The sequence below is a fragment of the Diabrotica undecimpunctata genome, chromosome 3 (genome assembly GCF_040954645.1).
Source record: "Diabrotica undecimpunctata isolate CICGRU chromosome 3, icDiaUnde3, whole genome shotgun sequence".
NCBI lineage: Eukaryota > Metazoa > Arthropoda > Insecta > Coleoptera > Chrysomelidae > Diabrotica > Diabrotica undecimpunctata.
Genome location: NC_092805.1, coordinates 99,303,552 through 99,319,614, shown reverse-complemented (window position 1 = coordinate 99,319,614; position 16,063 = coordinate 99,303,552). Strand labels below are relative to the sequence as shown.

The following is a 16,063-nucleotide window of genomic DNA, read 5'->3' as shown; positions in this document are numbered from 1 at the left end:
TTTGGCTAAAGAGGAAATTACATATGTCTTTTCGCCTTTATCCTTGTCTTTTATGACGTTCGCGCGTCGCCGCCACAGTTTTATAAGCGGAAAAAACGCCTTTCGAGAATTTGTATGAAGGCTTCCATCCATCATTATTGTAATTTATTTAGATTCCTTTTATAAAGTCTATGCGGTAAATTTTTATTGGAGTTGTTTGATAGAGAATGGTTCATAAAAAAGTTCTTTTACAAGTTATGAAATATACTACTATATTAAATTAATGTGCCTCAAGGTATTATTTCATGTTAAATCAGTACTAGCATCATCATCACAGTGGCATGTGGTGTTAAATTAAAGATTAAAGATGAGGGGGATTTCCTCTCTTCACTTTATTTCTTATAGATATTTGTCTTTGCAGCGTTGGTAAATCATTTCCAATCCTTTTTGTGTCTACATCTTATCTTTCAGCTGTTATTTTCAATATTTGTATTTCTTCTTTTATCTAGTTCAACCATATATACTGTGATCTCCTAATTATCTGTACTGCTCATTGTAGACATCTTAATTTTGTATGTTTTACTATTTCTTTTACAATTTCTTGTTCTATTTTTTTTTTTGTTTTGATTCTCGTTTCTCCGTCTTTAATTATTTTTGGTTTAAAAATGTGTCTCATTTTATTTTATTTCTAATATTCCTTAATCTTTTTCTTTTTTTTTTGTTTTTGTTAGTAATGTCGTGATTTTCATTTCGTAAGTAGTTATTGGTTTGATCATGATCTAAAACGTTCTTATTTTTGTTGGTTGGCTAATTTTTTGGATTTGAGTTTCTTCCGAAAGTTTTATTACCCTTCTGAATTCTCTCCTGTACAATGTCGTTACTTATTTTCTCTATTGACATTACTATATAGTTAAAGTTAGTTTTTTTGAAAATTCTAATTTCAGTCATTAATTAGGTCCCTTCTACCTAGGACTGTAACTGTCGATTAAACAGGCATCAGATGGGTCTATGATCAAACTGTTAGAACATCTTGAATTTGCAGATGACATCTACCTACTAACTGAACACCGAAATCACAGGCAAATTAAAATTGATAAGCTGGTACAGTCCTCTAACTCGATCGGACTCCGAATAAACACAGAGAAAACCAGACTCCCCTTTCGACCGAACTTTTTTTTCATCTCACCAAAAACTAATATTTATCATTTGGTCGTATAATGCGGTTTTAGGGATGTGTTTAATTATATTAATTTTTGTTTAAATTAAGTTTTGAGTCCTTTTATCCTGAGATATATTGTCCCAATGATTTGTTTAGTGGGACGATATATCCCTATGGCATCGAAATAAAACTTTTCAATGAGTTTCAACCTTTTATTATATGAACTAAAAACAATTTTCTTTTGAATTTATCCAGTAATAATCTACAGTATAAGTAACAAAACATTTTTATAAATTCATTCTTAACATAAGGGTACCTGACACATTTGACATATCATTTGTGTTCGTGTTTATTTTTTCTTGACAGAACACACCCTACAACGACGACGAGATTTTTCTATGATTGGTAAATGATCATAGACCCATTTGATGATGACACATTTGTCATATTCTTCGTTTTCTTTGAAGCTCTTCCTACAGATCTTTTTCCAACATGAACTTTGGTAGAGCTTTTTCCTTCTGTTACTACCTACTACCAGTAAAAAAATCCTTGAATGGAATTGTCTTGCGATTCAGTTGGTTGTAAATAATCCAACTATTAACAGCCGCTACCATTGTGAGTCTAAAAAAGACTTTTTCTTACATTTGAGCGATTTTCTATCTAAATCATACAATCCAGACATTTGCTCACTCAAGTCAACTTCACCGTTGAAAAAAGGTGCAAAAGGGCAAAAGACATCTGCTTTTGTAACATCATTTTGTACCAATAAGTTGTAAATTTAAAAAACATTGTCATGACACTCTTAGCGTACAGAAATTGTGCATTTTTCATTTTGATAAGGAATTTCCGTAAACTTTAAGGGTTTTTCTTCCGCACTGAACATTTTTTTGTGTTGAGTACTTGATTATTATTAACTAGTTATTTTAAATTTTTACCGTTACTTTCTGGTTAAATTTATGATATTGTTTTTTGACGTGTATTTTTCGATCCTTTATTTCTGACCTTAAATTCATGTTTGGGTAAATTATTTTAAAAGTGTTAATATCGTTAATTCACTGCTTCCTCAACACAAGTTTTTAGTTTGAGAGCCTTTTAATAAGTTCGTTCACAGTTTAGAAACTACATACGAGTTGGCATTAGTTGTGGAGTCCTTGTTAAATTAATTAAAAGCTTAATAATTGCTTCTATTCGTAGACAAGTATTTTGTTGGCAGTCTAACCGCTGGTGGTTCAAACTTGCAAAGTAACTATGCATTGTAATATTTTAAAGCCTTCGAATAATTCAATCAGGATAGTTTAATACGACTTAATTAATATTTCATTAAAATGGTTACAGTGACGTAAACGCGGTGATGAATAAAGTGGGCTTTCGAACCGCATAAACTATATGCTAAAGTGAATTGAATTTATATAGAAAGTTTTTAATGTAATTATAATTCTTTCTGTCCAAATTATTAAATTAAGGGCTCCTCTAATTACCATTATCTCATAATTATATTATATAGTGAGTTCATGAAGTTTTATACCCTCTGCTTTTAAATTTGAAAATTTGTTTTTTAAACGACTAAAACACTCAATTACTAATAGTGTTTTTGTGGTTTTCATTCGAACTAACCCAATTAAAGGTATTTAGCAACAAAGCTAAATAGTTAAATTGTAATCGCTATATTAGATTATTTGTAAATTTTTTCTCTTAATATGAATATTTTCTTTAGGTTTCTTCTTCTATTCGAATGTTTAAAATCATCATCGCTGTCTTAAACTTATTGGTGTATTTGTAAAGAGATTTAATGAGCTGCATCTAAAATTTTTCCTAGCAGGGCCATTATGCGTGTTTTTTCTTTGATTTCCCTTATATATTCAATCCCAGTAATGCATAAGTTGATTATTTTTATTGATATCATATTACTTATTTGCTACTTATGTGTAATATATCTATTTTCGTTATTATAAATATCCATAAAATTTATCCTTTTCATTTCTGTTACATTACGAGCCCAGACGCACATGAATCGGACCAAAACCAATTTGCAACACCATTTTATTTCTCTAAATTAGAATTTATTTAATTATTACATGTAGAATAAACGGATACTAATAAGCTATTTAGATAATACTATTGCCAATTAATTAACAACATCTTATACTTGTATCAACAACAATACTTATAAAATAAACAAAAAGAAAAAGTAATGTCTGACGCAAATTAATCGGACCAAATATTTAGTCATTCTTACCACTGTGTGGAGTTGCCCTTATAATTGAAAACGACACCAATTTTCTTTGGCGTCATAGGTATTGCGTACCAAACTGGTGTAGTTCGAAGTGCATTTTTTCTTTTGATGCCAAAGAGTCTCGATAGGGAATAGATCAGGACTGCTTAAAGGTAATTTTAAAACAGGAACATTTAGTTCCTGCAACCATGATGTTACGGATTTCGTTGTATAGTAGACAGCGCCATCTTGTTGAAATATCAATCTTCCATGTGGCCGTTTAATTTCTTTATTCTTCCTCTGGTGCCATCACTTACTGAAGGTTTGCGAGCACTACATCAAAATGTTCTCTAATCTGCGCTACTCTTAGTAGTTCTTGAACGTTCATGCCCGTCCAAGCTCTGATATTGCGAAATCATGACATAGCTCTTCTGCCTACTCCTCTTCGGCCCTCTATTTTTCCTTTAATTATTATTTGTAGCATATCAAATTTGTTATTTCTCAATATATGGCCTAGGTACGAGATCTTTCTTTTTCTCATCGTTTTTATATGTTTTAACTCTCTATTTATGGTGTTTTACATTTTTCAATTCGTAATGTGTTATGTCCATGATTATTCTAGGCGCCAGGAAGGTGTTGAGTATGCACTTTTATGTCCCCTCGGTACCTTGACGTTTTTTATATTTTTTGTTGCGTAGATTCGATTTTTTTAGGATACGTCAGATAATTTTACCATAATGAAAATTGTTTCCTTTAAAAAATGAACAAAATGGCGTTTGGTACACTTTGATCTGATTATTATTGCCAAACAGGCATTCGATGGGGCTTTTTCAAGTATAACTCATATCATTATAAAGATAATGGTTTCTGCTTTAAAAAAAACTTTGCAAAATTACTTTATCTTTATTAATTAAAAAGTTATAACAAGTAAATTTTAAAAACTTTACTAAAAAGTTGCGAAATAATTTGTTTATAAGAGATTTAAACAAAATTACGCTACGAACTTTGAAAAGTTGGCTAATAAAAGTTATATAACAACTTAACATGAACATTTTAAGCTTTGGCAAATGTTTCGATGTTAATTTTTGACCAAGATATGGAACTTGTAGTAACGCGCTCTGAGGCGCACGGTCAGCTTGCAGCCAATAAAAACCAATTCATACGTAAAATCCATGTAGATTCAGAGATGCATACTATTTATTGTTATAAAAAAAGATATAGCAGTTTACAGTTAAAATTTTCGTTAAAAATTGGGAATTTATTTTGTTTATAAGAGTTTTAAACAAAATTGAGCCGTAAACGTTGGCAATTTGGTTAATGGATGTTACAAAACAATTCAAAACGAACATTTTAAGCTTTGGTAAATGTTTCTATGTTAATTTTTTGTCAAGATATTGAAAATTGATTTACGCGTGCGGTTAACGCATGCCCGCATTCACTGCCTGAGATCGCGGTATTAAAAGTTCCATAACTTGGTCAAAAATTAACATAGAAACATTTACTAAAGCTTAAAATGTTTGTTTTTAGTTGTTCTATAAACTGCAATAGCCAAATTTTCAAGTTTTATAGCTTAATTTTGTTTAAATCTGCTATAAACAAATTACATCGTAACTTTTAGTAAAATTAGTAGGCATTCTAGATTTCCGCCTCCATCAATTAAAAGTGTTGCTGAAGTTCGTCGTAAAGAGTGACCCGTGTATGCGCTTGCATCTTTTAAATTTAAATAACTAGCTACTTTTTGGGCTACTGCGCTGATCGAATGTATTCCCATGACGCTTCGGTAACACTTTCCATTTTGGTACTTGATAAAAAATCGGTTTTCTGTGAAATTTTCAGGCCGCAGTGATGCATACTTTTTATACATTTTAATGTAGTTTTGACCAATTATCGTAAAAGATCTAATTTGTCGTGTTTTACTGTCTGGGATTTGGATAATTATTACATTTTCTTTATCCTCAATGTCCACAGTCTTCATTTTTACCATTTCGTCACATCGACAGGCGCCGGTAACTCCAATTAACAAAACAATCTGAAATATTTTTATAATTTAGTAGAGTATACTACATGCTTTGAAATATAATTTTTTTTACCTTTAATCCTAAATACAACTTATCTGGCACTTCAAACAAAAATTTATCAAACTCGTCTTTAGTGAAAACTTTAAACTTCTTTACAGTATATCCTTCGCTTGTTTTTTTCAGACGGCACGTAACTTTAAAAATTTGCTTATATCCACATTTTTTCTAATACCTAACTAACTCGGATTTTATCATAGAGTATCATGACCACATTGTAGAAGATTTCCATTTATTTTCATTTTCCATTATATTAAAATATGCCAGTAAAACGTCTTCGGCAACTTGCCGTACTCCTCTTGTATCGCACCACTCTTGGAAGTGCTTGTACGCTAACCGATACTTTATTCCGGACTTGGAGGGCCCCAAACGTGCTACTGCATCATTAGCCGCGGACTCATTTTCGTTTAGGTTTTCCATTTTCGCACTAAATTTGCGCTTGCGGTTGCAACAACAATAAGCTGTCTTTAATAATTGCAAACAACTGTAACCAGGGAGACGCAAATCCCACCGACGACTTAATTATTTAAATTTCTAACATCTAGACGACTTTGATAGTTGTCACAGTTAATTTCGAGTAAAAATAGCGTATGAATTATACTATTTATGGTTGAAAATTTCTGCGTTTGAAGAAAAAATAGTATACTTTATTCGGCAAAGAAGCGACTTTTCTTGACTTGCCCTCTATTACGCGCCTCACTTCGAAAAGAAAAATAGACTGTAACATAAACAAAAGAAAACTAAGTGAAATTTACATTTAATATTAACTGACCATTTCTACAAAAAATACACAAATTGGAAAAGGACACTAAAATGAAAGTTAAGTTTAAATAATAAAATGAATGATAGATAAAGATCGAATAAACTGAGTATTCTTTGATCAAACATGATATAAAGTAACAAGTCTATAACAACAGAAAACAAGCAAGACTATTCCGCTCTTGTTATAATAACTGCTTTCACTAGCTGACTGTTGAATAAATTTCCAGTATAAAACAATCAAGTAGTTTCAGGCAAATAACATACGATGTAAATAATGCAAACAGTACTATAAAAATATATATATAAATATTTCAATAAAATTAAATCCAGTAGACAGTATAAATACACTGTAAAGTTTATAATTTTCTAAACAAACGTAAAATGTTTCTCAATACTATTAAATGTTCAAGTCGACACAAAATATTTAAAAAGCAGAAAGCAACAGTTGTCGTTATCGCTTACAAAATAATAGTAATTATACACAAGTATACGTCATTACTTGTCCATGTAGCAGCATGCAGCATGCTATATTAGAAATTGGCAACAAAATATACCATAGACCTGGAATCACCAGCTGTTTTAGCTCGATGGTCAACAGGTCAACAGCATAACCTGGTAGTCTGGTAGTGGTCTTCTCGCTTTTCGGTGCGACTATGGCATCTATTATGAATTATAATAATTGCTATTAAGAATTAGAATTAGTTCAAATATTTTTAGTTGCGGAATTGTAACACTTACCCTTTGAATTTAAAAACGATTCTGAGTAACTCTTTCGATTGCATTTAAAGTATTGGATTTGAGAGTAATTTTCAAGCAATATTTTTTCAACCGTTAAAAACAGTAAACTGTGGATACTGTATCGAGTATTTAATCTTTTCTCAAAAAATTGCGAGGAAAGTATTTATGCACTTTCTGTGTAAGGATTTCTTCTTTATATGCTGTATGATGTATGTATGTATGCTAACGAATGATTAAGAGTATAGAACATTCATGTGTAAAATTAATAACTTCGATATTCTTACTTTTATCTTTTATTTCAACGGTTATTCCAAAATGGGTTTTATAAATTTAGTGCACAATCAATGAGAATATCTTCTACTACTATAGATTCTTCTACTGCACAACTACTTTCTGCGTGAACATTCAATAATTTGATATAAGGTTGAATGCTCGAATAAATGAACTTTGAAAAATTAATGGCAAATATCGAGCACAATTTTAATAATCAAATCTTGCCCAAGTACTTTCGCTTTCTACAGCATCATCAGGGGCATTTCGTCAAATTTGGGCTATCCAGCAAGCGTAGAATGTAATAAACATGAAATTAAACATAAATTGTACATAACACTACACTAAAACAAGGACAAACAGTTTAAAATTATTTAAAAATTATTCTACGCTACATTCTTGTCGGTAACAGGAGAGAGAATGACTCTCTCAATAAGCGAAAGTACTTGGGCAAGATTTGATTATTAAAATTGTACTCGATATCAAATTACGAATAGTTATTTACTATTATTTATACCATTTAGTTGTAAAATTAATTATATTGAATTTTTAAATACTATAAATTATACTTTTTTTCTTACTTTAAATGAAAAAGTCAAAAATGAAATACATACGTGAAAAAACTTTAATCGAAATCATATATTCTTCCTCTGATCACCTTGACAACTTTTAGGTGAATGTGATGTTCCACAAGGAATCTAAGTTCCTGTAGTTGGCTGTATACCATATATAAAAAAAATTTTTTTTTAAAATCCTTTATAAAAGGTGTATGATTTAAAAAATCCAATCGGGCTATATCACAAAACGTTTACGGAATCCATGTAATATAGCCCGATTGGGTTTTTTAAATTATATACCTTTTATAAAGGATTTTTAATAAAAATGTTTTAATGTGATGTTCGTACTTCAGAAAAAACACTAATTAAAAGGAATTTAGCACGCTCAAATATATTTTCTAAAAATCAGTGACGTGTATATGAATTTGAGCAATATTCTATAAACCTAGGGCATACATGTATGAATAGCATAATGTTGGTAAACAATAAATAAATAAATCCTTATATGTAATAAATATTTATAACCTCTAAGAGATAATAACGAAGGTATTTTAATCAATATTTTAACAACAACCATATCCAAGCAAGTATGTTAGTGATATCATCAAATAGACACTTTGCATGTTTCACCTTTAGCAAGTCGTGATTGAAATTGTTACTAAAATACGTATTTTTATAAAAAAAAATAAATAAATAATGAATTCAGTAATGATTTTTATCACCAGCCCTTCAATATCTACTGATTTACATATTATGAATAAAACCATTGTGAAACAATTATTAGCTTAACCAGTAATTTAATAGGAAAATATATACAAACAATTTGCAGGTCGAATGGATAAAGGATTAGGTAGTAATTTTCACCATCATCATCATCATGGTGCTAAAGTAGGCGCCAGTTACGAAAAGCCAGGGCAAATCCTTATTTTCATACCGATTTGATCCAGGCGCCTTGGTTACATATTTATCCACGCTGTCAGTAGCGCAGCGGTAACTATTCGGTGCCGTTAATTATATAAAAATCATAATCACGCCACTGTCCACCTATTCGGATACAGTCAGCACACTTCACATGTGCAAGGTTGGATCTCAGTCTTTTCAGTCCCACCGGTTGCGCTGTTACAATCTTGTTTATAATGTTCGATTCCGGAGAATGGGCTACATATCATGTCCACTGCAGACGGTTTCGCTTGATTAGAGTGGTAATATCTTTTACACCAAACTTGTGCTTATAGCTATTCTGCAGCCTCCATATTCCGTTCTCACAGACCGCTTCGAATATCTTGCGTAGTACCTTTCTTTTAAAAATCGATAGAGAAGATTCATCTGTTTTGGTTAGGGTCCATGCCTCTAATCAATGTATGAGAACAAGGACTCTCAGAGTTCTATACAATCTTATATAAGTTTTTTGAGACACGTTTGTTAGCAAGTACTTTGAAAGACCATGATAACACCTGTTTGCAATTCAAATTCGCCTTTTTATTTCCCCTGGCGTGTTATTATTGGGGTTAACCGATGTTCCTAGATAAATAAACGCTTTGGCCGCTTCGAGTTTTGGTCATTAACAGTTAGATCTACGTCAACATTTCCAGCTCTTGTATTTGTATTAGTCGCCATAAATTTGGTTTTATTTTAATTTATATGCAAATCCATTCATTCTGCTGCTGCTTCTAGCTCGGTTAGGGTCCATGATTCTCGCCCTGGTTTTTGTTGTAATGTCCACGTCATCGGCATATGCTAGAATTTTGAATACCTAATGAATATAGTTCCATGTTAAAAAGCTGATACGCCAGTGCATCTCACTGCCTTCACCCCGTATGTTTTTCAAATTAAATTGACGAGTCGATCTGATTTTGATTGCTGATATCATATTGGGCACTGTCACTTTTACCATGTATATGAGTTTTTTGGAATTCCAAACTAATTACTAGAGGTGTTAAGACTTTGTCTTATGACACTCTCTTAGCCACTTTAAAATCGACAAAAAAATGGCACATCTCTATATTAAACTATTTCGCTAATTCGAGAATTTGTCGTAGTTAATGAGCTAAATTTTTTTTTTAAATTGAATCTACGAATCGTGGCTTCATTGGTCCGTAGTTGTTGAATAAATACCACGTTAATGTTATTATCAGCTCTTCGCAAATTAATATTCATAATTTTTATTTAGGATCTTTTTTATTAATATATTAACTGCTTATTACCGCAATCAAGTACTTGTCATCTGCATAGATTCTCTTAGGTAGCCTGCTACAAGTTAGTCCAGTCTTGGGTTTAGTGCAGAACCTGGCTTCATTTCGTTCATATTATTTGCCTGCTCTGATTCCCTTTCATCAATGAAACATACCCAGTGTAGTAGATCATAAGATTTTCAGTACAATCTTTAAAATTCTTTCTCGGACAAGGAGTAGTTTTAATAGAGCATATTTTATTTATCCTACATCATATATCATTTTATACTAGTACTTCTTAAGATTGGCTACAATATTGTTATCCGGCTTAGCAAATATGCAGACCGCCGTCACAGAGGTCCCAATGTATAAATAAGGCAGGGTCCAATGAACATTTACCTCGTGTGTTTCTACTTTTTTTTAGTTCCCCAGCATCACTCTCAGACCACATAATTACAACAAGGTGGACCATGCACAATGTAGCCCATTGCCCTATAATTTTACATTATAGTAAGCTAAGTAACGGCAATATCCATTTCTCGTTATGTTTTATATCGTTAAAGCAATCGTTTTGTTTGTACTGCATACCAGCAAAGTGTGAAAAAGTCTTTGCCTAGCTTTTCTCTATAACAATATTGTAATAGATTTCTTCTTCTGTTACTATTTATTAAGTGTTTTATTGCTATTGTATTTGTAATTGTTTAATAGTTTTTGGTAATTTAAAGAAAACAATATTCATATATATATATATATATATATATATATATATATATATATATATATATATATATATATATATATATATATATATAAAATATGTATATTCTATTGATAAACAAAATATTTTTTATTTTTCGAATCGGTTAAATTCAGTAAATCTTGAAGGGCTAGCAATTAGATTGACTATCCTGACTTCCAATTCCATCAGTGGTCTTTTAATGAACGTTTGTCTTTAAATATACATACTTACAAAAAAAATTGTTTTTGGTAAGGTATTGTTTTTGGTAATATACCTTTTTTAATAAAGTCAATGTCTAGTTTCACGAAGTGATAATGCGATAGTGAAATAAAGCCCTTTAAATGTAACTTATTCTTTATAATTTTTATTATATCGTCATAAAAGTCAACAAGTTAGATTTTTTTTGTTTACTGATCCTACAATTAATAATTGTAAATTTGGCAAATAAATAAAAAGGTACAAAATAAAATTGTAACAAATACGTTAATATACTAAACCTAATTAACTAGTCCTAATTAACTAATCAAGGAAAAATCCCGGGAAAGAGAAATGTGGGACGTAGGAGGATTTCCTGGTTGCAAAATTTAAGGAAGTGGTATAGGTGCAGTTCAATACAGTTGTTCAGAGCTGCAGCCAACAAAGTAAAGATTGCTGTGGTGGTAGCCAACCTCCGATAGGAGACGGTACTGCAAGAAGAGAAGGTCAAATCCTTAGTCTTTTTTTGATAATTATAATATGTACGGCATAGATGTAGCTACGGTATAACTCGTATAGAAATTGAAATAGAAGCATTTATGAAACTTAGATCTATTCTGAGCAATTCTCAGCTGAACTTACAGCTGAGAATTAAGTTCCTAAAATGTTATGTGTATCCTGTATTACTGTATGGATGTGAATCCTGGGTTATGAAGGTTAACATGATGAACAGATTAGAAGCTTTCGAGATGTGGCTATATCGTAGAATGCTCAGAATATCATGAGTTCAACATATTTCAAACAGATAAGTCTTGAACAGAGTAGGTCAAGGTGAAGGGGACTTAATAAAGATGATAAAAAAGAGAAAACTCGAATATCTGGGACATACAATGAGAGGAAGCAGATACAGGATAATGCAGTTGATACTCAACAGAAAGATTGACGGAAAAATAGGAATTGGTAGGAAGAAATACTCATGGCTCCGAAACCTTCGTCAATGGACTGGCTTATCAGCAGATGAATTATTACATGCCGCGCAAAATCGAGAACGATATCGGCAAATCGTTATGGAAGCTACCCACGCCTAAAACTTGGGCACGGTACTCAAAGAAGAAGAAGGTATAGTTGTTTTAATAAAAAGAGTTTCTTTTTTTACCGGCTTCTAATTTTTATCTAAAGTCGACAAAAATGACAAAAACTTTTTCTTTATATTATATATTCCTCAATAGAATGTTTGAATTTAAACATGTTCAATTTTGGATATTCTTTATCCGGGAACACTTCTTCTTCTTCGTCTCCTTTCGCAGCTTTTCCCTTTTCAGAGTTTGGTGTTCCTTACTCTCCTTCTTGCCTTATTTCGGTCCATCGTGTCTTCTTCATTTTAACCTTTTTCTCTCAAGTCCTCTACTACATACGTCTTCCATCTTTTCCTCGAATTTTCTCTTTCTTTCTTTCCCTCAACTCTAACAGCTCTATGTACACTGCTGTACACCAACGCAGGACTCACCACACTCTTGTATATCTTTATTTTGTCAGCTCTTTTCGGGTTTTTTAGTCATAAAGTATTCTGATTATTCGCTTTCAGTTAAACCAGCTAGTCTGTATCCCGTGGGCAATTTCTCGATATAGTGTTCCATTTTCCGTTATGTAGCAGCCAAACTATCTAATTTCTTCTACTCGTCCTACTTTTTCCCCAAGAAATTCGATGTCTCCAAACATTCCTGTTCCTCCTAACCACATATATTTTGTTTTCGACCTTCTAAGCTTAAGTTCTCCCTCTTCAATAGCTTTTCTCCAACTCTTCAACTTTTTCCATCAAAAGGTCTTTGATCTTCTCTACTAACACGATATCATACGCAAAGAGCATTGACCAAGGATCCCCATCTCTTACCCTCTCTGTCAGTATATCCACAACAAGATTTAACAGGTAGGGACTTCTTGCTTCTTTGTAAATGTATGTTGGCTTTGCTGGTTTATCTAAGTCATTAAGAGTGTTTTATTGGTTATTAATAGGTGGACTTTTTAATACTACGTACACAAAGGTTTAGTGTTCTTGTTTATAAAATAGACTTATGAAATAAATATTTTTATTATTATGAATATTCTCTTTATGCGTAGGTAATTAGCTAATTAGTTTCTAAACGAATTTTCAGTCTTATTTTTCGTATATCTTTGCGATGCATATATTTCTACTGCTTTTTTCTAATCCTAGAATATCATTTACTTTATTTAGGAGTAAAATCCTGTACTATGTAGAAAGACTCCTTTAATTACCAACCGTTTGGTTTTTTTCATCGCCATTAGTATACTATTTTGATACAATATACAGTATATAATATTTTGGTGCTAACTTTGAAACGAAAAATTTGTCTTTAACTTGGTAAAACTAACTTTGTGTCAAAAGTTACAAATTTTTTATAAACATTTTTTGCAAAGTTTCAGCATACATTAGGGGCTTTAAGGGTTTTCTAATCCATAGATTTTCACTATTTAAAATAAGGCCTCTATATTTTATTCCAATTTTATAGTTGAGTATATTTCTTATAGTCTTTATATTAAGTTTTTCTATCTTGTAGACATTATTACCACGTTGTATCTTCTTGAACAATGTGGTAAATGATGTATGTAAACTCTGCCTCACTATAAGATATTCATTAGTGTATTTAATTTAATAGAATAATAAATAAGAAAATTTTTTGTAGTTGTATCTGTAATGAGGTAAATCACTATGTTCTGATTGCTCACGAACGTACGACAATACGTTCATTATTTGGCCACAACTGGCGGTACACATCCCGTAGAACCATAACATAAACCTGTCATACGACATTCAGGTACTCGCCATTTTCTCGTGACTCCTCGGTAGATGTCGGCAACGAAAGCCGACCTTCCGTTACCAGCATATCCTCCTTTTCGATGTCGACCTCCTCTAGAATATTCGGTCAAAGATCAATAGATTCTCGTACCAGCATCACCAGCTTGTGGTCGTCAGACATGTCCCGGAGGGACTCCGAAGCGATTCCTGAGCACGAGCACGAAATAGAGTCCAGCGGCGAGTCGAGAAGTTCCTTCGCATCAGCATCGGATAGCTCCAGGAGGTACTCTGAGACCACAGCGAAGAGAAGGCGTAGCTCGGCGCGGAACTCACAGATAAGGAGGAATACCAGAAGGATTCCTTTGAGTGCTGATAGAAGAAGAACGACGGGAAGGTTTGTAAGACACTAAAAATTTATTTTATATTTTTTTGTGTTATTAAAAATATATCGTTTTTATGTTAAAATTAATATACTGAATTTCTTAATACATAAATGGACTTGTAAAAAAATTAAAAATCTGCATAAAAAGTCTTCATCTACAACTGAAATAATATAATAAGGTTTAATAATTTTTAATTAATTAGAGGAGGTAGTCTTATCACAGTAGCACTTACTTTTCGTGTCCGGATAACTTCTTTATAACTTATACTGATAATGTTTCTCCGCTAGAACAGTCGTGTATTTGGCTACCAAGTCAAAATACAGTTGAATGTTTGATTCAAGTCCATGCAAACCAATAAGTGCTCGGGGTTTTTTTCACAGGCGCATTTTTGCTCTTCTTAATAACCTCTTTTTTTTAAGTCCGACTAATATCGTGACGTGCCAGTTCTGGGTTTTTGAAGTCAAATGACCTTACACATACATGTGATTTAGGGTTATTGACAACCTGCAGCCATATGTTTCTTTGGATCTGCGGTATTAGTAGGCACAGTTTCGCTCCAAAGCTATAAATGGTGTCGTTCAGTATTGGTTTAAATTGTAGTGGTACTACTTATAGTACGAGATTTTAATCTTGATGCGTTTGGTCACCAAACATGAGATCGCGTCAGTATCTTGTTTATCTATTTCTCTTGTTTCTCTTTTTCAATCTCAGAAATCACCCTCCTTATGATGCTAGGAGCAGCAATTCCTGTTATAGGAAATATCTTGAAAACCTATCTATCGTAAACCTGAATCCCCTTAAAAACCCAGATATTATTCGATTAGACCCATTTATAGTATGATGAATGATTTTTTGGTGTTCCTGTAATGGATTTCGTAAACGTGTGATCCAATTCTAGTAACTTAAAAAACAAATATAAATGTGAAAACTAATTCTTTAATTATCGATTTATCCAGGTACATCTACAAGATAAACAAAATCCACATAATAATATACAAATACATGTACATTTAATAAAAAAAATTACAATTATAATAATACACATACACAACATAAAAAATATGTATGTGACAGGGGAAATTACAGAATGAATAAAATTAATAAAGATGATTATTAGTGAAGTTCAATACATTATTTTCTTGGTCCTAACTACACTTATGACATCCACAGTACACAACACATTAAAAGTTTGGTTATGCTACGGGTGCCAGCACCCCCCATCTGAAGATAGTATTGGCGGCAGAGAGCCAGTGCAGCCATAACCAAATGTTTAATCTGTTTTTTTGTGCTGTCTTTTTAATGCCTTTTTAGAAACTTGAAAAAAAAGAAATAAATTCAGATGAAAACATTTGTTGTGAACTGTATCTTTCCTACAACATAAAGAGCGAGCCAGAGGTCTTTCGTCGAAACAATTTCTAAGTCAAATTGGTAATAAATAATATTTGATGATTTTAAGCACTTTGTTTTACGTAGTACAATTAAAAAAATACTTTGTTACAAACATATTTAACTAAAATTAATTTTATTTGTTATTTTTGTGCTATATACGAAGAGAGTTTTACGTAGTACGTGTATAAGTTGCAACAGAGATTACACTGTTGTGTTGGCGAGACGTAGTGCCTGGTTTGAGATGCGAATATAATACCTGTTGGGTTGTACTGTTCGGCTTCAGATGTGATTATAAAATGCTATTTGTAATGTACTGCCCGGCTTGAGATGCGATTATAGACTGCTTGAATCTACAATCCAACAATTTATAGGAAAAAAGCAAACCACCCATTCTAACGGTTTTTAACGAAATTATCGAACTTTCATAATATATATCTTTTCGTATTTTAAATTATTAATTGTAACAAAAAGAATTGAAGATTCTTGGTGGTATGGTAAAACTTTAACAAAATTTGTTCCCTTTTTTTAAAAATGGGTACCCTTCTTTCGTAGTGATACTTTTTAAAATTTGACAATAGCTCTGAAGATGGCTTTTCAAGCAGAAAGTGCTCAGGTAGGA

The 16,063-nt window shown here is 31.9% G+C and overlaps 1 protein-coding gene across 6 annotated transcripts in view; it reads left to right on the top strand.

Annotated features, from left to right (window-relative positions):
* Positions 1-16,063, top strand: part of dnc (phosphodiesterase dunce) — a 760,818-nt gene that overhangs the window by 380,333 nt on the left and 364,422 nt on the right. The window contains exon 4 of one of the 6 annotated variants that reach the window (XM_072526400.1): positions 13,692-14,066. The exons of 4 other annotated variants lie outside the window; for them this stretch is intronic. In XM_072526400.1, the coding sequence (XP_072382501.1) occupies positions 13,692-14,066 (375 nt within the window). The remainder of the gene's footprint in view (positions 1-13,691; positions 14,067-16,063) is intronic. One more of the 6 variants, XM_072526401.1, reaches the window with a different exon arrangement.